We start from the raw sequence: 20,967 nt of genomic DNA on the forward strand, positions 1-20,967 counted from the left end.
CCGACCTGGGGGTTGGGGGTGCCAAAGTGTTCTGAAACGGACTGAGAGGGGGCTGCACAGCCCTGCAATTTACGAAAAGCTTGGCCAGTGGCCCCCCAACCTGGCCTCGGGAGCCCTGGCCTGGCTTCAGGAGCGAGGTGCAGGGGCGCCCATGGCCACTTGTCGGGGAGCCAGGCCTCTGCTTGACCACAGGAGCCTGTGCTTGGACCCTTTCCCGGGGGACACCCCAACCTGACAGTGCTCAAATCAAGGTGCCTGCCCCTCTCCAGATCTCCAAGTGCATCGAGAGGAACCTGTGTTTTAGCTTCTGGGGGTGTGGGCTGTCCCCAAGGACCCCCAAACTCTGCAGAGCCCTGTGTCCTCCCTGACCCACTGGCCACCCCACCCCACCCCCACCACAGCCTCTCAAGGACCACGTCCCTTGGGCAGGAGGACGGCGTCTCAGGCCTGGCTCTGCCCCCTGCCCCACTCTCCTCCCAAGGCACCGGGTGCCTCCCCAGCCCGAGTGCAGGCCCCCAGCAGCGCCCCGCCAACCTGCAGGGCCTGGATGGCGTTGTGGTAGCAGGTCAGCTCGCCGTGCACGCTCTTGGAGTTGAGGGCCAGGCGCTGCCACATGTGGGCCAGGTACTCCTCGCTCTGGTCCCTAAACTTCTGGATCTCCATCAGGAAGCTCTGGCCGAGCTTGGCCTTCACGATGACCATGTGTTTGAAGATCAGGCTGAAGAAACGTCAGGGAGAAATTAATGCCTGAATGGTAAAAGCCGCAAACATATAGAATGCACCTGAATGGGTGTGTTTGTCCATCTTCCCACTTACAAAGAGAAAACAAAACAAAAGCTGAGTGTCTTGGAGATAGTGTGTTGCACTGTGTCTTGTTAATTTATCATTTGTGTGTGTTGAGTGTTAAATCCCTTCTCTTCTTGTGCTGAGTTCTTGGAAGGGAAATAAAACCACCAGAGGAAAGGGGAGAGTGAAAGCTGTGGGGGAGGCACCCTGGGGGCTGGGGGGGGCACCCTGGGGGCTGTGGGGTGGGCACTCTGGGGGCCTGGGAGCTGGGGGGGCACCCTGGGGGCTGTGGGGTGGGCACCCTGGTGAGGGCTGTGGGGTGGGCACCCTGGGGGCTGTGGGGTGGGCACCCTGGTGAGGGCTGTGGGGTGGGCACCCTGGGGGCTGTGGGGTGGGCACTCTGGGGGCCTGGGAGCTGGGGGGGCACCTTGGGGGCTGTGGGGTGGGCACCCTGGTGAGGGCTGTGGGGTGGGCACTCTGGGGGCCTGGGGGGCTGGGGGCACCCTGGGGGCTGTGGGGTGGGCACCCTGGTGAGGGCTGTGGGGTGGGCACTCTGGGGGCCTGGGGGGCTGGGGGGCACCCTTGGGGGGCTGGGGGGGCACCCTGGGGGCTGTGGGGTGGGCACCCTGGTGAGGGCTGCTGGGGGGGCACCCTGGGGGCTGTGGGGTGGGCACCCTGGTGAGGGCTGTGGCATGGGCACTCTGGGGGCCTGGGGGGCTGGGGGGCACCCTTGGGGGGCTGGGGGGGCACCCTGGGGGCTGTGGGGTGGGCACCCTGGTGAGGGCTGTGGGGTGGGCACCCTGGGGGCTGTGGGGTGGGCACCCTGGTGAGGGCTGTGGGGTGGGCACTCTGGGGGCCTGGGGGGCTGGGGGCACCCTGGGGCTGGGCACTCACAGGCGGTGCACCGTCCGCGGCAGCACCTGCATGGCTTCGTCCAGCACCTTGAGGCCACCCTCCCAGTCGTCCTGGTCAGCGTGGGTATGGAAGAGCAGCCCGTAGAGCGCGGCCCGAAGTGTTAGGTCATCCTCAGTCCCTGCAGTGGGAGAGGGGGCTCAGGGGGGCCTGGGAACACCAGGGCGTTGGGTGAGGGTCCTGGGAGTGGGGTGTGAGCAGCTTGAGGCGACCCCACCCAGGCGTCTGCAGGACCAGGAGCCCCAGGAAGCACCAGGGACATGGCTGCCAAGGCCACCTGCCTCAGAGCTGGGCAGTGGGCAGGACCACGTGTGCATCCAGCCACCAAGCACTTGCGGTCTGTGAGCCTCAGACACGCACAGGGCTGCCCTGCAGGGCCAGCCTCAGGGCAAATGCCTCAGTCCTTTTGGGGGCAATGGCTCAGGGGTCCTCACGGTGTCACCCTGCCCCACTGTCCCTAACCCCCCACAGCCTCATCTACTCCAGGTGCCCCGCTGCCCCCGCTCCCCAGGCTTCCCCAGCCTTGCAGGCCCAGGGTGGAGGCCGAACCCCGATCTCGTGCACCGCTCACTCCACACAGCATGGCGCTCGCTGCCTGGGCCTCAGCCCCAGCCAGTCAGCCAGCCAGCCAGCCAGCCAGCCAGCCAGTCAGCCAGCCAGTCAGCCAGCCAGTCAGCCAGTCAGCCAGCCAGTCAGCCAGCCAGCCAGCCAGCCAGCCAGTCAGCCAGCCAGTCAGCCAGTCAGCCAGTCAGCCAGCCAGTCAGTCAGCCAGTCAGCCAGTCAGCCAGCCAGTCAGCCAGTCAGCCAGCCAGTCAGCCAGTCAGCCAGCCAGTCAGTCAGCCAGTCAGCCAGCCAGCCAGTCAGTCAGCCAGTCAGCCAGCCAGTCAGCCAGTCAGCCAGTCAGCCAGTCAGTCAGCCAGTCAGCCAGCCAGTCAGCCAGCCAGTCAGCCAGTCAGCCAGCCAGTCAGCCAGCCAGTCAGCCAGCCAGTCAGCCAGTCAGCCAGTCAGCCAGTCAGTCAGCCAGTCAGCCAGTCAGCCAGTCAGTCAGTCAGTCAGTCAGTTAGTTCAGTCGCTTGGTCATGTCCAACTCCTTGCAACCCCATGAATCCCAGCACACCAGGCCTCCCTGTCCATCACCAACTCCCGGAGCTTCTTCAAACTCAAGTCCATCGAGTCGGTGATGCCATCCAGCCATCTCATCCTCTGTCGTCCCCTTCTCCTCCTGCCCCCAATCCCTCCCAGCATCAGAGTCTTTCCAATGAGTCAGCTCTTTGCATCAGGTGGCCAAAGTACTGGAGTTTCAGCTTCAACATCAGTCCTTCCGATGAACACCCAGGACTGGTCTCCTTTAGGATGGACTGGTTGGATCTCCTTAAAGTCCAAGGGACTCTCAAGAGTCTTCTCCAACACCACAGTTCAAAAGCATCAATTTTTCTGCGCTCAGCTTTCTTTATAGTCCAACTCTCACATCCATACATGGACCACTGGAAAAACCATAGTTTTGACTAGAAGGACCTTTGTTGGCAAAGTAATGTCTCTGCTTTTTAATATGCTATCTAGGTTGGTCATAGCTTTTCTTCCAAAGAGCAAGCGTGTTTTAATTTCATGATTGCAGTCACCATCTGCAGTGATTTTGGAGCCCCCCAAAATTAAGTCTGTCAGTGTTTCCATTGTTTCCCCATCTATTTGCTGTGAACTGATAGGACCGGATACCATGATCTTTGTTTTCTGAATGTTGAGTTTTCAGCCAACTTTTCCACTCTCCTCTTTCACTTTCATCAAGAGGCTCTTTGGTTCTTCTTTGCTTTCTACCATAAGGATGGTATCATCTGCATATCTGAGGTTATTGATATCTCTCCTGACAATTTTGATTCCAGCTTGTGCTTCCTCCAGCCCAGTGTTTCTCACGATGTACTGTGCACAGAAGTGAAATAAGCAGGGTAACAATATACAGCCTTGACGTACTCCTTTCCCAATTTTGTGCCAGTCTGCTACTCCATGTCCGGTTCTAACTGTTGCTTCCTGACCTGCACACAGGTTTCTCAGGAGGCAGGTCAGGCGGTCTGGTGTCCCATCTCTTGAAGAATCATCCACAGTTTGTTGTGATCCACACAGTCAAAGGCTTTGGTGTGGTCAATAAAGCAATAAAGTGGCCTCAGCCCCACTGTCCCTCACAGCAGAGGGCCCTCAGCTGGTCCCAGATGCTCAGGCTGTCCTGTTTTACATCGGTGGGCATGTAGCTCTCTTTCCTGTGTTTGAATCACTATAGCGAAGTGATATAGCACGTCATCCGGCTACCAGCTAAGAGGACAGCAGCAACTCCCACCCCCCAGGCCCCGGGGGCTGCCCGTGCTCCCCTTCCCCTCTCCCCCTCCCGTCAGTGCTGGGACGGAATTCACAGGAGCAGGTGGATTTAGGTCACGACCAGATAAACTGGCCAACATCTGACACGCAGGAACCGTGTGGGTTCTCCCCACACCTCAGCCAGCGTAACGTGGAGCCGCACGCGCAGGCCGAGAGGGTGCCTCGCAGTCAGGGCTGTTTGTTACTGCAGCTCGGCGTCTCCTAACCTGACTGGTGCAACTGCTCGGGCATCACAGAAGTGTACCATTTAGGGGCCAAACTGGTGCAAATACCTTTCCAGTGTTCACTTTTTAATCTCCTGCATTTCTCATTATTCTCTCGTCATTTAAATTCTCATGTATCTGAAAGTGTGCCTTTTTGACCACTCTAAACTTCAGGAAGTAATCTTTCCTCAAAACACTGCTTTGCTCAGTTCTAGTTTCTCGTTTTCCCTATAATTTGAATGTTTACAGCTGCTAACACTGTAGCCATCTGATGTATATTTCAGCACGTGGAGTAAAGTGTAGCCGGGGCGCTGGGCGCGCCAGGGGGTACAGGTTCCCCCGCAGCCCAGCTCCTCACAGGTCCTGAGTGTCTGGGCTGCCATCTGCGTCTCCCACGCCCGCACCAGCAGTCTGAATGGCTGGGTCTAGAGCTCAGCTTAATAATTACACACACTCACATTCTTGTTCACTCTTTTAAATCAGAGTTTCTCTCTCACAGACTCTGCAGTGCCTGAGGGAGCGGCTGCTGCTCGAATCCACGTGTTCAGCCTTCCCAGTGTACACCTTGGCCCCTACGCTAACAAGGATGGGCTACTCTATTTTTTAGCAGATAGTCATCTTATCTTATAAGTAAATTATAAAGTATTTACTGTCTTAAGATCACTTTTTCCCGCAGAAATGTACCTCCACGTTTCTATGGCTATAGAAGTGTGAGGTACCTGCCAGAACAACCCAGAGAGCAGACCCCAGGGCTCGGTTTCCTCGTGAGCACAGCGAGGGTCCCTGGTTGTTCGCAAAGGGCCCGCTCCGTGCCCACCCTGTGTTCCGCGCTGAACGGGCACTGCCTGTGCTTATGGCCATGGCTGTGCCAGCTCTACAGAGACTCTGAAAGCAGGGCGCTCCCCAGCCTACACACCTGGGCGGAAGCTCCCTTCCGTCACCCCTCCGCTTTGGAAGTCGGTCGTGGGCCACTGGTGCAGAAGCAGCGCCCCCCCTTTCTCCTGAAGCAGAAACAGAGGAGCAAGGCAGACGTCAAAGCTGCGGTTCATTATTTCAGCAGTCTGCTTTTCATTTGGCTCCATATCGAATTATGGAAATCACAGCTAAATTTCTGAAATACCAGGTCCCAAGAAGTGGAATCACATTTTGTTCCAGTTCAAGGTTCAGTGACTTAGAACCAATGCCTGTGTGTGACTTAGAACACACAGGCACACACGCATATGCACAGACCGGCCTCTCAACATAGCTTATGGCTTTTAATGACACAACGCATCCGAGGCAGCTTTACAGCTTTAAATCAACGGGATCAAGGGCACATCAGGAAAACTTACGGGACACGACAAAAGCAGGGCTCAGGGGAAGACCATTGCTGCAAATGCCAGCATTGAGAAAGAAGACAGACCCCACCAACGATCTAACTTTACACCTTAAGGAATGTGGGGGGAAAGTAAATCCAAAGTTGGGGGTGGTTACTAAATATAGAGCACAGAAAATAACAGGAAAAAAACAATGCAAGATCAACAAAATGGACAGACCTTTAGCTAGACTGACAGACAAAGAAAGAAGACACAGGTTACTAAAGCAGAAACGAAAGTGGAAATGACAGTATCAGCCCTGCAGTGACAGAAGAAACTGCCGTATCAATAGACTATCAATCAATTAGCAACTCTATTCCAACAAACTAGATAACACAAAAGAAACAGAGAAATCCCTCCAAACACTCAAATCTCCTAAGCTGACTCAAGAAGAAATAAAAAATTTCAACAAACTTCTAACAGGAAAGTCTGACTCAGTAATCAGAAACCTCCCAATAAGGAGAATTGACAAGATGGCTTCATGGGTGAATTCTACCAAACATTTTAGAAAAGAACCACACAGATCCTTCTCAATTCTTCAAAAAACTGAAGAGGAAGGAATAGCTCTTAATTCATTCTATGAGACCAGCATTACTTTGACAGGGGGTCCAGATAAAGACATCACAAGAAGAGAAAATGATACATGAATATCCTTTATGCATATAGAGGCAGGAATTCTCAACAAAATACACTGCCGAACTCAAATTAAATCCAAAAATATGGTAAAACATTATTCACCATGACCAAGTGAGCTCTATCCCAGGAACACAGGGTAGTCCCACATAAAGAATGCATTAATACAAGGAATAAAGGAGAAAACCACACCGTCATCTCAACTGATGGAGAAAAGGCAGTTGACAAAATCCGAAATAATTTCATCAGATCTCCCAGAAAACTAGGAGTGGGGGGAAACCCCTCAACGCAATAAAGCTATGAGAAGGTCACAGCTGCGCGGCGCTGAGTGCCGGCCACTGAGCCGCTCCCTGGGCCTCGACCGCCCTTCCACATGATGACGGGGCAGCGGGAGGCTGCGCCCCAGGGGCCCCAGATGCCTTCCCTCCCCCGGGGGGCCTCCCTGGGCCCTGGGTGGTCTGTGCCCCCAGCCTGCCTCCTCTCCTCTCTCATACTGGAGCTTTCGGTGAGGGGCGGGAGGCCGTGCGGCCGCCTGCCTGCCCCGCTGCGGGCTCAGCGATGTCACGCCCCCGCCCCAGGCGGCCACCGGGTTCCTCGCCCTCATGGCTCCGCGGCGCCGGCCTCTCCCCAGGAGGAGGCAGGACGAGGGGCGCCCCAGCACCTGCTTCCCGGCCTCCGTCTTGTTGATGATGCTGATGATCCTCTGGGTGGCGCTCTTGCACTCCTTCCGGCTGCCGGCGGAGGACAGTAGCGGGAGCCAGGCGTTCCAGTAATGCCGGGCGGCCAGCATCACCAGGGCACTGCTCCCTGCCATGCCTGCAAACCTGCGGGGAAGGCCTGGCCTAGACTGGCGCTGGGGGTGGGAGCCCAGGTCAGCTCCGCAGGGCCTGGGCGGGATCCTCCGCAGCCATGCTGTGACCGCTCACCACCCTCCGCTCCCGGTTTCTTGGGCCCATCCCAGCTCAGCCACTCATGCCGCCTGGGATCCTGGGGGTGGACTGGGGATCGCTGCACGGGGCAGGAGATGACCCTGGCCACAGGGCCCCCGGGGAGGGGAGGGCCTCGGGGACAGTCCCACGGAGCACCATGCGCCGTGGTCCCCAGCATCTCCACCCACGGTGAGTGGCCCTGGAGAGCCGAGGCACACCTGGCACTTTCGATGAAGGCCTTGGCGGCCGCCAGGCGCAGCTGCTTCCGCCCCTTGAGGTTCTCCATGATGCTCCTGCCCTGGATGCAGGCCACCGAGCTCAGCATCTCCGCCAACAGCTGAACCTCCACCCTGGAGACAGACAAGCGCCTCGCTCACAGGGGGCTCCCGGGAAGGTGCTGCAGAAGGGGAGAGCCCCAGGAGCCGCCTGGTGGGGGAGGGTGCTGGGGGCGTCCAGAGTAAGCCCGTGAACGTCCCGGAACCAGAACTAACCACTGAGTCCAGCCAACCCGCAGAGTCATGAGACAGAATCATAAACTGATGTCTGAATGGCTACTTTGTAGGGTGTCTTGCGCGGCAATGTGAGTGGAAGGAGGCCCCGCCCCAGATGAGGTCCGGCCCTGCGGGAGCAAGGGGGCCCTGTCCCCAGGCCGCAGAGCACGCCTTGTTCAGCGGCCTTCGCTCTGCGCTGAGAACTGAGAGCCTACAGTTCAGACTCTGCAACATCAGATGCCACGAGCGCTCTCCTCTCAGCGGCTTGTGCACTCACAAGACGTGCATTCCTGCAGCTTGGCCTGGGGGCAGCAGACTCACTCCAGGAGAAAAGCACTGGTTCCTGGGGAGACCCACCTCCCCATGGCCGGGACACCCTGAAGCCAGGGACCTGAATGCAGGAGCCGCCAGCTACTCGGCCACCCTGTCCATCAGGAGTCCAGGGGAGAAGGAGGCTGCTCCTCGGCCTGCAAGGATCAGGGTCTGCAGGGCCCGGTCAAGTCCACTCTAGGGATGAATGGCAAGCTGGCTCCGTCGCCCGGGAGGTGGGGGAGAGCCACCCGAGTGGGCCTTGGTGTCCGGGAGACCTGAAGACCAGGACAGGGTCCGTGGGGAGAGTCTGTCAAGCACGGCTGGGGATGCGCTGAGCGCCCTTTTCCTCTGTCCGCCTCTGGGGACGACTGTGGACAGCCGCAGCTGTAATTCTCATGTGTCTAATTCTCTGATTTTTGAAGCTCTGCCGTTGTACACACACTTAGGGTTTACGTTTTCTTGCTGGTTGAACCTTGTCTCTGATCACACTTCCTGCAGCCCCACCAGTGCTCCTTACACCCGAGGCCGGCGGAGTCCGTCTTCTTTCCCCTTAAACTGTTCCTCTGTGTCTCTGTATTTGGAGCGTCTCTCTTGAAAACGGCTTCCAGTTGGGTCTTGCTTTTTGCGTCCAGTGGGGTAACCTCCGCCTTGAACCTGAGTGTTGGTCTGTTTACTTTAATACCTTCTTTGACGTGCTCAGGTTCAACCTTCCACTTCGCTGCGTTCCTTTTGTCTCGTATGTTCTGTGTCTTTCCACCCCCTTTTGGGTTAATCGAATATTTTTTAGCATCCAGCTTTATCTTCTCCACTGGGTTTTCCATCATCAGCTTTTGTTCTCTGGTGTTTGTAGTACTGGCTTTAGTTATCACAGTGCACACCCTTCACGAACCACAGTCTGGTCAACTGACGTCATGCCCCTGCACGGGTGACAGGAGACCACCACACGCGTGTGATGACAGGAGACCACCACACGCGTGTGTCTCTCAAGCCCGCTCTCTCTAGTCACCGTCACACACTTGACTTCCACGTTTGTCAATAATCTCATAGCACAACATGTATTTGTTTTAAAACAGCATGTGCCTTTTAAGGGCTTCCCAGGTGGTGCGGATGGTAAAGAACCGGCCTGCTAATGCAGGAGATGTAAGAGATGCGGGGTTGATCCCTGGGTCAGGAAGATCCCCTGGAGAAGGGAATGGCAACCCACTCCAGTCTTCTTGCCTGGAGAATCCCCATGGGCAGAGGAGCCTGGTGGGCTACAGTCCACGGGGTCACAACGAGTCAGACATGACTGAAGCGACTTAGCACAGCACACAGTCGAGTGTCTTTTAAGGAACTGAAGCGAGGAAGAACTATGCACGCTCAGCCGCTCATCCACCACTCAGGCGTTTGTCGCTGCTTCCGGAGCGGAGTCTCCATCAGGGACCACCCTCCTTCAGGCAGGACAACCTTCTGAGCACATTGTGTTTCGCGGTGGCTCTTCTGGGGATGGAGTCCCTCAGTTTTAATTAATCTAAAATGTCTTGATTTTGCCTTCATTTACTGAAGACTATTTTTGGTGTACATAGAGCTCTAGATCAACCAGGCTTTTTCTTTTTTACCACTTAAAATGGGCTACATTGCTCCCGATGAGAACTTGGATCTCATCCCTGTGTGCGATGTATCTATTTCCCTTCCACCTTCCTTTCAGGGTTTTCCTGTCACCTCTGAGTGTGTAGTCCAGCGATTTGACTACAATAAATATAGGTGCAGTTTCCTTTATATGTTTATCCTGCGTGGGGTTCACTGAAAATCCTGGATCTCTATGTCGATATCTTTAACTCAGTTTGAGACAATTTCCACCTTGCCCTCTGACCTTCCAAGACCCCACCTGCACTGGGGCGGCTGCAGCCCCCTCCCCCGAAGGCGCTGCTCCTGTTTTTCAGCCTTTCTTCCTGTGCTTCGGTTTCCATGTCTGCTGACCAGTGTCCAGGCCCTCCCAGTGATGTGTCCATGCTAGAGATCATACTTGTCACTTCTAGAATTTTCCCTAGTTCTTTATTATAGTTCCCATTTCTTTGTTGAAATTCCCCACCTATACACTAATTTGTCTATTAAAATGCTTTCTTTCTTGTATTTATAATCACTGTTTTAAGCCCATCATCTGCTGACTCCAACACCTGTGTCACGTCTGAGTCTGCTGGCTGCTTTTTCTCCTGGGCCACACGTTTCATTTTCCCTGTGTCTAGCGACTTTTGCTGCCATGCTGGGCACTGGTGGTGGGGGGCTGTGTTGTTCAGAGTGTGGCTGAGATAGCCTTCTTTAAAGGGAGATTGGGTTTCACCCTGGCAGCTGGCAGCCAGTGAATTTCCTTGTGGCTCATCCTTATCCGACTGAGATCTGGGTCAGGCTTCAGGGTACGTCTCACAGAGCCCTTACAGCCCTGCCCCTCAGGCCTGCTCTTCCTAATAGGGGAGGTTCAGCGGGTGCTCCCTGACTCCTGGGTCGGCCCAGGAACTCCCTCATCTCTGTCACTGGCTTCTGCCAGGCATGCATCGCGCCTTCTCTCCCCAGGAGCCTCCTCCCGCCCTGCGTCCTGTGGGGGCCAGCCGCCCCGGCAGCCCCAGCTTTGATCTCCAGCCCTCTCACTGTTTCTTCTGTCCGGGCTCCTCCACCTCCCTACCCCAGGCAGAGGCTGCACGTGCGGTTCACGGCTGATGGGTCTCTTCCTGCAGGAAGTGCTGCCTTGGGCCATCTGCTGGCCAGTGTCTGGAAACAGACGTTTCATGTATTTTCTCAAGTTTTACAATTCTGTTTTAATAGCAGAAGCATATGAGATCCATTATGTGTCATGGCTAGAACTGGCAGAAAAAGTGACTTAAATTCATATAAAGACCCAACAGTCATGATGATTCTGTTAAATAAAGATGGTAAACAAAGTAGAAAGGTAACCTATGTTGGTTTACTTTAGGGACCCATGTGAAGTTTATATGTTACTTTAAGAGCATAAACATGAAACTGATTCTGGTAATTACACACTTGCCCTGGAGGAGGGCGTGGCAACGCACCCCAGTATTCTTGCCTGGAGAATCCCATGGACAAAGGAGCCTGGCGGGCTGCCGTCCACGGGTCACAAAGAGCACAACCGTGTGAGCCCCACTGTGTGCCATGTGTCCATGTGAGAATACTGGTTGACTAGTAACTGCACTATTTTTCACCAAGATCTGAAAACTATTTGCACTATTGTTGTGAAATGCCATCATAAAAATTACTCTGTGACCAATTCCACAGTTTATATAACTTGCAAAATAGAAAAAAAAATAGCATAAAATTTTGAAATGTGTGTGTGTGTGTGTGTGTGTGTGTGTGTATACATTTTTTTTAAGGTGAATCATTTGCAGCACATGCCACAGGGCTGAAGTTGATTGAGGATCTTGCTGACTAGGGCCAGGGCCAGGGCTTTGAGCGGCCAGTAGGGTTATGTGAAGTGTGGCACGCCCTTCAGCCTCCCAGCGCCCAGCTCCAGGCCTGCACACAGCCAGTGCTCAGTGTGGGTTGAGAGAAGGGTCTAGTCCACGGTCAAGCCCCGGGAGGGGTGGCCCCACTGAGTGCAGTGGCACCGAGCACCACGAGAGGGCAGCAGGAGTCTACAAATGAGTTTTCACAGGTCTTCAGTGAAAATCAAACTTTCAGTCTCATACAACCTGCCCTTTACTGCCATATGTAAACATTTATATTTATAGCCTAGTTTATTACGCTAGGAGTTGCTGTTTTGAAATGAAACTCAATTTAAGAATCTCTGATGAAACAAAGATGGACGGGCGCCCTGCCACGGCGGGCCCTGATAAGCCCTGCCGTGCCTGCAACAAGCAGCGACGTCAGCCTCATCCCTGAAGACAAAGCGGCGCTGACTCTCCTCCTAGCTTGTTCTTTCTTTTAAAATCAGCTTCTGAACTTTTATCAAGGTGGCACCCTTACGTGGTTAAGAACTTTCCACCCAGCGCCCAGTCTGCTTCCCAGCAAGAGCTGACCCCCCTCTTCAGCTCTCCAAAAAGGGGCTTCCTTCTTGGTTTCCCGGTTTATGAATTTTACACACGACCGACAGAAGTCTCACCGTGGAGAACACGGAGTATCCTCCTCAGACCGTCCTCTGCCCTTTGCCCGACTTACTAACACACTGGCCCTGGCGTTGCTTTTATTCCCCCTTTATTATCTCTGTGCCTCGGAGTGCCCTGCAGACCTCCAGTGACGTCCCGCTCCCAGCTCCCCAGACGCGGCCTCACACCATCCTCTCCCCACTGCTGAAGCATGTTAGCTGTGCTTTCCCTGTGTTTCTGTGCTGTTAAAACTGGTAGCCCTTACATTTTATTGGGTAACCATGGATAAATCTTCTTTGTCAAAATGCTAGTCCTAACACAGAAATATCAATAAACACCGTGATGATGTCAACGTGTTTCACTGAAGAGTCAAGCAGTATATTACTTTCCTGTTTCCTGGCGTTTCCAATTGCCTTTTCTCCCTTCTTGCTCCTCTGGTCCTGCCCCTACATCCTGGCAGAGGTGGCCCTCAGCCAGCAGCACAGCTCGGCAACTTTTCTGGATTGAATCTCTTATCTGCAGCACCCGACATCTTTTCCTCTTTTGGTTTACTCCCTCATTTTTCCAGAGTGTATCCTCAAGTAACTTTCTAGAAACAGATGTATGGCAAACATGTTTTCTGTTTAAAAGTAACTTTCTTTACCCGGATGCCTGAAAGTTTGGGTGAGTTAGAATTACATGTAGAAATCTACTTCCACTTAGACCACTCTGTTTTCTTTTAGCTTCAACTGATGGTTCCTGAGAAGACGGTTGCATTTCTATTTCCTACTTCTTTGCAGATAAGCTTCCTTCTAAAAGCTATAGGATATCCTTCTTATCACCTGACTATCCTGTGATGCATCTGGACGTGAGTATCTCTTCATTCTTCTCACTGGCCATAGCGTTGGAGAGTCAGTCGTGAGAGTCAGTCCCCTGCTCAGGGAACTCTCCTGCGCCACTCTTTCCTTAATTCCTCTCTTAGGAACTCCTCCTCCCTCTTCCTGTAATCCCGACAGCTGGGGGCTGGGTCTCCAGTACAGTCCCCACACATCCTCCGGCTTTTTTGTCACGTTTTCCATCTGTCCTTCTTTATATATTTTCTGAGAGATTTCCTCACACTTCATCCTCTAGTTCTTCACTGACTTTACTTTCACTTTCACTTTCAGAAATTACCTAATTCTCAAGAGCTCTTTAATCCATTTCCTTCTTATTCCTTCTCCATAATAAGTAAGTGTTAGTCGTTCAGTCGTGCCCGACTCTTTGCGACCCCATGGACTGCAGCACACCAGGCTCTTCTGTTTGTGAGATTTTCCAGGCAAGGATACTGGAGTGAGTTGCCATTTCCTTCTCCAGGGGATCCTCCCATCCCAGGGACTGAACCCGGCTCTCCTGCACAGCAGGCAGAAGCTTTACCAACTGAGCTACAAGGGACGTCCTTTTCCATAACACCATATTTTAATTTTTAAATGTTACATCTTCTCAAGATATTGGAAATTATTTACTTTTTTAATGTTCATTCAGATCATCAGATGATCTGTGGAATGAATCACAGAGGGCTCAGCCACAGCTGAGTTGGGCCAGGCCTGTGGGGGAGGTCCCATGCCCCCATGCACCTCAGTTACCCCAGACAGGAAGGCGCCGCCACCACACGCCCAAGAGAGGAAGGCACCCCCGCGACACGCTGGGGACAGGAGGGCGCCCCACCCACACGCCCCAGACAGGTGCCTCTACTTACTGTCCAGATGGAGGCAGAAAAAGTGCCTCCGCCCCTCCCGCTCTGTGACAGCCCAGCCAGTAGAGATGGTCACAGCCAGCCAAAAGGAAGCCTTCTGCACTTCAGACCCCCAGCTCCTCCAATGACTCCGGTCACTGCAGGCCCTCCTGACACCCCTTTTCCATATAAACGCAAGTGCCCCTCCTTGTTTTCTGGATTTTCTGTCGTCCACCAAAGTTTGCATTTACCGAAGTGCAATTCTTCTGCCGTTCCCTGAATGAACCTGCCTTTCCTGGGAGATAGCTGGCCATTATATTATTATGGCACTCTCATCCTAAGCAGTTTTCCTTATTTCTTCCTGTTGGTGTTCTCTTTAAAGCTGAAACCTTTTAAAACTCTGAGAAACCTCAGTTCACGCGTGATGAATGCGGCCTATTTGCTGATGGGCACAGCTTTACAGTGGTCAGTGGACGCTAGTATCTGGGGGGACCCCAGGAAGACTTCCGAGAAGAACTCCAAGTCCCTGCCTGGTGTCAGACGTCCCGCCGGGCAACCGGGTACTCTGTGTGTTACCCCTGTGCCTTCTCTGTCTCCCCACACTGGGCACCTGGGCTGGCCGCCCCCTCATCTTCCCTGAGCCCGTGGCCCCATCTGATGCACCTCACCCTGCAGTGAGGCCAGGGTGCGGCGTCTGGAAATCTTTCACAAGCGAAGACTTGGATCCGGCCGTGCGCTACCAGCCTAGCCGTGCTGCCACAATGGATGACTTCCTGACTGGGGGTCCAGGACCCCCTCTTTTAGGAAATAAACTCAGGGAATAAGTTGAAGAGAAGAGCCTCAAGGAAAACTGTCTTTACAGCAGAAATACTCATGATAGCAAAGAAGGAAGACTTGAGTGCCCTGACTACCTATGAGCTGAAGGGAGCCTGGGGCACAGGGCCACACACGGGGCTTTGAGGAAGCGTCCGGACGGCACGGGGGCCCTGGAGAGCCGGCTGCCAGCAGCACTCAGGCAGAGAGGAGCCAGGTTAGGGGCGGGGGACATTTTCCTTTCACTGTAATCACCATTTAATTACTTCTGAATTTACTTGGCGTCCTAAGTCACCGGCTCAAAACCACTTTAAATGAAGCTTCCCCTCTGGAGCCATGGGTTGAGCTGTGAGACCCTTTCCACCTCTCTGCCCCCAGGATGCTGCTGAGTACGGCTTCCCAGGGCCCCCGGATGAGGTATCGCCCTGGCAGACATGGGGCTGGGAGGGGTGGGGCGGCTGTGGGGCCTGTCTGGTGGGGGGTGAGCCCCGGTGGAGGTGCCTCATCACGGGGGCACAGGTCAGGCCCAGGGTGACTCACGGATTGAAGGTCCGAAGGTACTTGATGCCCATCTGGATGGCCTTCTGTGAGCAGGCCATGGTGGCCTCGTGGTCCCGGGCCATGTAGGTGAAGTGGGTCAGCCGCATCAGGGTCTGCAACTCCACCAGGAGGTCGGACCAGGTGCACTCTGAGGCCATCTTCACCAGCTGCCCGCGTGGAGGAGGGGGTGCCTGTGAGCGGGGGATGTCTCCGCTGCCAGCACACAGCTGGCCTCCCCCGGGTCCCCTGGTCACTTGGTCTTGGCTGAGCCACCCATGAGGGTGAAGCACTAGCTGCCAACCTCGGCCAAGCCCAGGTGGGTTGGCAGGTCGGAGACAAATGTCCCAAGGTCCACACTGCCTTCCTGCCACACGGGCGGCCCTGCCCTGGGCGGAGTGTGGAGAAGCGCAGACATAGCCCTCAGGAAACCAGACTCGGAGGCCCTGAGGGAACCTCGGCGCTGCTGGAGGCGGGTGAGTGCTGTGCTGAAGACGTGGGTGGGACCCCGGCACAGGGCTCGGCCCTCTACCATGTTCCTTGTCTCAACAACAGGGTTCAAATAAGCACCCGCAGTCGGGTAGGTTTGTCAGGGCACAGCCCCCGGATATGCCCACCAGACACGTAGTGACACGGACCTGGGCTGGGGGAGAAAGGTGACACCTGGAGGGAGGTGACACCTGTGGGGGAGGGCACACCTGTGGGGGAGGGCACACCTGTGGGATATGAGGTGACATCTGTGGGGGAGGGGACACCTGTGGGGGAGGGGACACCTGTGGGGGGGGACACCTGTGGGGGAGGGCACACCTGTGGGGGAGGGGACACCTGTGGGATATGAGGTGACATCTGTGGGGGAGGGGACACCTGTGGGGGGGGGACACCTGTGGGGGAGGGGACACCTGTGGGGGGGGACACCTGTGGGGGAGGGGACACCTGTGGGGGGGACACCTGTGGGGGGGGACACCTGTGGGGGAGGGGACACCTGTGGGGGGGACACCTGTGGGGTGGACACCTGTGGGGGAGGGGACACCTGTGGGGGGGACACCTGTGGGATATGAGGTGACATCTGTGGGGGAGGGGACACCTGTGGGGGGGACACCTGTGGGGGGGACACCTGTGGGGGAGGGGACACCTGTGGGGGGGGACACCTGTGGGGGAGGGGACACCTGTGGGGGGGGGACACCTGTGGGGGAGGGGACACCTGTGCGGAGGGGACACCTGTGGGGGGGGACACCTGTGGGATATGAGGTGACATCTGTGGGGGAGGGGACACCTGTGGGGGGACACCTGTGGGAGGGGACACCTGTGGGAGGGGACACCTGTGGGGGGGACACCTGTGGGGGAGGGGACACCTGTGGGGGGGACACCTGTGGGGGAGGGGACACCTGTGGGGGGGACACCTGTGGGGGAGGGGACACCTGTGGGGGGGACACCTGTGGGGGAGGGGACACCTGTGGGGGGGGACACCTGTGGGGGAGGGGACACCTGTGGGGGGGACACCTGTGGGGGAGGGGACACCTGTGGGGGGGGACACCTGTGGGGGGGGACACCTGTGGGGGGGACACCTGTGGGGGAGGGGACACCTGTGGGGGAGGGGACACCTGTGGGGGGGGACACCTGTGGGGGGGGACACCTGTGGGGGAGGGGACACCTGTGGGGGGGACACCTGTGGGGGGGGACACCTGTGGGGGGGGACACCTGTGGGGGAGGGGACACCTGTGGGGGAGGGGACACCTGTGGGGGGGACACCTGTGGGGGGGACACCTGTGGGGGAGGGGACACCTGTGGGATATGAGCTGACACATCTGTGGGAGGAGCGGACACCTCTAGGGTGGGGGGACGCCTACCTGGGCTAAGGGGGGCACAGTGAAGTCCATGAGGCCCAGCCCGTTGCAGGAGTACATCTCCAGAGCGACAAGAACTCGGGTCGTGCAGTTGATGTCCTCGCTGGTGCTCTGACGGGAGGGAGGCACGGAGGCCGTGAGGCCGGGGGCGGGAGGGCCCGGGACACCTGGGGCGTGAGCCGTGTGACAGGGGCTCTTCAGCGACAGCAGGAGCCATGAGCGGGAAAGTCTGTCTCCAAGATGGCTTAGTCACTGAGTGGTGCCAGATTCTTCTGACCCCGAGCCTGCCAGGCTCCTCTGTCCACGGGATTCTCCAGGCCAGAATCCTGGAGTGGGTTGCCATTTCCTTCTCCAGGGGATCTTCCCAGCCCAGGAATCAAACCCAGGTCTCCTGCATTGCAGGCGGACTCTTTACCGACTGAGCTATGAGGGAAGCAAAAGACTTGGCAACAAGGGAAGCTACAAGGACTTCCCTTGTGGCTCAGCTGATAAAGAATCCGCCTGCAATGCGGGAGACCTGGGTTCGATCTCTGGGTAGGGAAGATATTCTGGAGAAGGGAAAGGCTACCCACTCCAGTATTCTGGCCTGGAGAATTCCATGGACTGTATAGTCCCTGGAGTCGCAAAGAGTCAGATATGACTGAGCGGCTTTCCCTTCCCTTCCTTCCTTCCTGTCTCCAAGTTATCTTTTCATGAGATAAACGGAAGCAGGCACTGCAGCCCCTAAGGTGACTGGGCAGCTAGCTGACCCAGCCAGACATGGGGGGCAACTGGCAGGCACAGCGGGTGGCCCTGTGCCTGCGGGCCACCTCCTTGAACCAGCTCCAATGCATGCTCGCTCCTGCCAAGCTTAGATGCCCCTCCCTGAGGGCCACACTCTCGCCAGCCTCACTTCCCACCTGAACCAGTGTGTCTTGGTCCAGTTGGGCCAACGGAGCCTCCCGTGGGCTCCATCCATGTCCTGCCCCGTCTGCTGGGTCCCCAGATGCTCCCCATCCCTCACTCCCATGGTCTTCTGCTCACGGCTCAAGGGCTGCAGGGCCCTGCTAAGGGGGCGCCCCCTCTGGCCTGGCGCCTCCAGATAAGCCAAAGTGAGGTATCACAGCAGGTGGACAGTGCCCCAGAAGCCCAGCACTCTTGGTGGACAGTTAGAACCACGGCCATAGGCTGGAGGAAGGAGGGGAGGCTGTGGCAGGCAGCTCGAGAAAGCCTTCTGCCCCATCCCTAGGGATGGCAGCCACAGCCAGGACACAGCCTCCAGCCGGGAAGCCTCCCAGCACGGCCCCGCCCCCAGGACGGCCCCGCCTCCAACATGGCCCCGCCCCCAACAGGCCCCGCCCCCAGGCCGCTCGTAGCACCTGTTCCTCCACGCCCAGCCGTGGCCCGATCTGCTGCTGCAGGAGCTGCTTGCCCTTCACCCACGTTGCAATGAGCTGCTGCCGGGCACTCACGGGCACCACCTCCTCGGGCTCCATCCCGTTGGTCAGGTTCAGGGCAAACTCGCAGATCTGAAATGGAGGGGCTCTTGTTCACAATACCTGAATCCAAACAGGGACCCGGGCCAAGACCCCATCTGCAAAAACGAGTGGACCTGGCTCTCGGTCCAGCCGGCAAAGTGGTCCACACAGGCCCAGTCCCGAGGCGATGAGGCACAGCGGCTGCGGCCACGTCCTCTTGTGCCCTCACCCCACGGCGAGCCCAGCCCCTGGTGTTGCCATCAGGCCCCCACAGCACCGCTGGTCCCCACGGACTGCGACCCAGTGGCTGATGCTGGCTCTGGGCACACGGCGAGGACTGTGCTCCCTGCCCTGCCTGCCGTGACTGAGGCCATGGTTCCCTATGTGTCACTGGGGGTGGAACCCCATCACCGGCCACAGGCTTGGCCCCTGCAGCCACCAGGCCGCGCACTAACCACGGGCCCCATTTTGCTCCATGTTTTCTGAGGTTTCATTTTTCCCCAAAAGTATAACATGAACACCTGTCTTTCGTGAACCGCTCAGGACCCTGCAGCTCAGAAGCCCAGGGGGCTGACGGGTCCACCCCTGCTGTTCCTCTGCACAGCCTGGCCAAGGACACCCCCTTCCTGGGCTAGCCTGGGAAGACCCCTTCCCATCACACCCCACAGCAGAGGGCATGGTTGATCCCAGATCCAGTCACCTGCCCTCCATGGGCACGCTGGCCTGGCTCTTCCTGCCAGATACCCAGCCATAGAACAGTCGTGCTTCATGCCCTGCTCTCCTGGATGGTCTGGAAGCCATCGGACAGGCACCAGCAAGGGCAGCCCAGGCTCACCCCTCCCTGTCTGGTGGGATCCCTGGAGCCTCACAAGTCGCTGCCTTCTGGCCTCTGCCCGAGCCCTCACCCACTCCGCCCAGCTCTGCCATCCCTCCCAGATACTGCAGCCGGCCCAGTTTGCCTGGGGTCCAGGTGCCCCCGCAGCCTGACATGGCAGCTCCTTTGACCTTTCTCCCCATCCTGTGTCACAGCCAGGCCCGCAGCACAGGGCAGAGGTGGTCTTTATACCCCCACAGGAGGTGCTGCTCTGGGCCCAGACTCAGGGCAGCCGCGGGAACTCACTCTCCTTCATGTGGACTCAGGTGGGAACTCATTCTCCTTCATGTGGACTCGAGTGGGGTGGTGGTCACCAGGTGTTGGTCAGCACCATCAACTCCCATCCTCCTTGGCTGGGATGGCTACCCCAGTCCACGCCACCGGGAAGTAAAGTCAGGGGATAAGCATCCCCCCGCCCCGGTCACTGTGGAACTGACATTGTCCAGGGTCTGCGTTTTGTGTTTGGTTCTGCAGTGTCCTGCTCTGAACCGGCACTGGCCCTGTTCTCCAGCCTCACATCGTATTTTTCTGCAGGCTGGGCCATGCAGGGATGTCTCTGACCCTACAGAGTCCTCATTTTTAGAGAAAGCACGCCCACCCAGCCCCCCGCCCCCAGCCCCATTTGCAGGCAGTTGAGAAGCCCCCAGCCTCACTTCCTCAGCTGCCCTCCCCGCGCCGCTGCATCTGCTGGGCGTAGGTACCTCCACAGCGGCCCTGACTTCAGAGGCAGCCTCGGGGTCCAGCGGCGTGTGGAGCGGGTTGGAGCGCGCCTGCTTCCTGGCCTTCTCCGGCACCAGGGCTGGGATCCAGGGGATGATCAGGCCTCGCGCGAGTGCGCTACACAGCATTGCCAGCAGCAGCGAGTCCCTGCAAGACAAGCACGTCCAGGCCAGGCCGCCCCAGGGGGAGCCGCGGTGGCGCTGTGAAAGGCCGGCCACAGGGCGACCTCTGTGCTGCATGGGCGGGACCCCCAGGGAGTCCGCGGGGCCTGGGCGCATGCCCACCACTGGGCCGTCTAGCAGGCCCTCCATCGGGTGCCAGGTAAGCAGGCTTGGGCCAGAATCTCCCTGCTTCTCTTTGAAAAGTTTCAGTGCCAGAACTGCCAGAACCGGCAAACACGTCTGATCTGTATGAGCACAGAGGCGGACAACAGCCTGAGAAGGAGAGGCACGCACTGCCCCCCCCAGCACCCACGGTCCCGGGGACCCTGCCGGGTCTGGTGCCCAGAGGAGAGCCGAGGGCACCAGGCAGGCCCCTGCCCCATGGCCCACTCTGGCTGTGTGCTCGTGTGTGGACATCTCTGGGTCCTGATTCACTCCAGCCTTCCTACTTCAGGATCTATCGAAAACCTTTAAATCTGAGTGTTTAGACTAAAAGCCAAACCAACAAAAAACACAAAGAAGGCTTCAAAAGCTCATCGTGAGGGAAAGCCTTGACCTTTGACCTGACTTAACGCTTTGACTTTTCTCCCCCGGATAAAGAAACACAGGGACCCAGGTCAGTTTCCAGCCCTGTCTCTGTGAGACTCTGGCCTCTGCCAACCTTTCCCAGAATCCCTCTGCTTGGAACAGATTGGGACAGGCTTGGAATCTGCGTGTGGGCATTAGGGCGCCCGAGCGATCCCCCCATGCTGCCCTGTGGCTCAGAGGGGGTGCGTGTCTTGTCTGGGGTACACGGCCAGTAAGACAGAAGCC

The 20,967-nt window shown here is 57.0% G+C and overlaps 1 protein-coding gene across 11 annotated transcripts in view; it reads right to left on the bottom strand.

Annotated features, from left to right (window-relative positions):
- The window catches only part of CFAP46 (cilia and flagella associated protein 46), a 99,495-nt gene that overhangs the window by 46,958 nt on the left and 31,570 nt on the right, over positions 1–20,967 (bottom strand). For all 11 annotated transcript variants that reach the window (XM_025273829.2, XM_025273827.3, XM_025273830.3 and 8 more), the window contains 9 exons: positions 19,975–20,140; positions 18,301–18,450; positions 16,946–17,053; positions 15,102–15,268; positions 7,401–7,532; positions 6,915–7,077; positions 5,182–5,266; positions 1,681–1,819; positions 535–718 (listed from right to left, as the gene is read on the bottom strand). In XM_025273829.2, coding sequence (XP_025129614.2) covers positions 535–718; positions 1,681–1,819; positions 5,182–5,266; positions 6,915–7,077; positions 7,401–7,532; positions 15,102–15,268; positions 16,946–17,053; positions 18,301–18,450; positions 19,975–20,140 — 1,294 coding nt within the window. The remainder of the gene's footprint in view (positions 1–534; positions 719–1,680; positions 1,820–5,181; positions 5,267–6,914; positions 7,078–7,400; positions 7,533–15,101; positions 15,269–16,945; positions 17,054–18,300; positions 18,451–19,974; positions 20,141–20,967) is intronic.

Source organism: Bubalus bubalis, chromosome 23 (genome assembly GCF_019923935.1).
Source record: "Bubalus bubalis isolate 160015118507 breed Murrah chromosome 23, NDDB_SH_1, whole genome shotgun sequence".
NCBI lineage: Eukaryota > Metazoa > Chordata > Mammalia > Artiodactyla > Bovidae > Bubalus > Bubalus bubalis.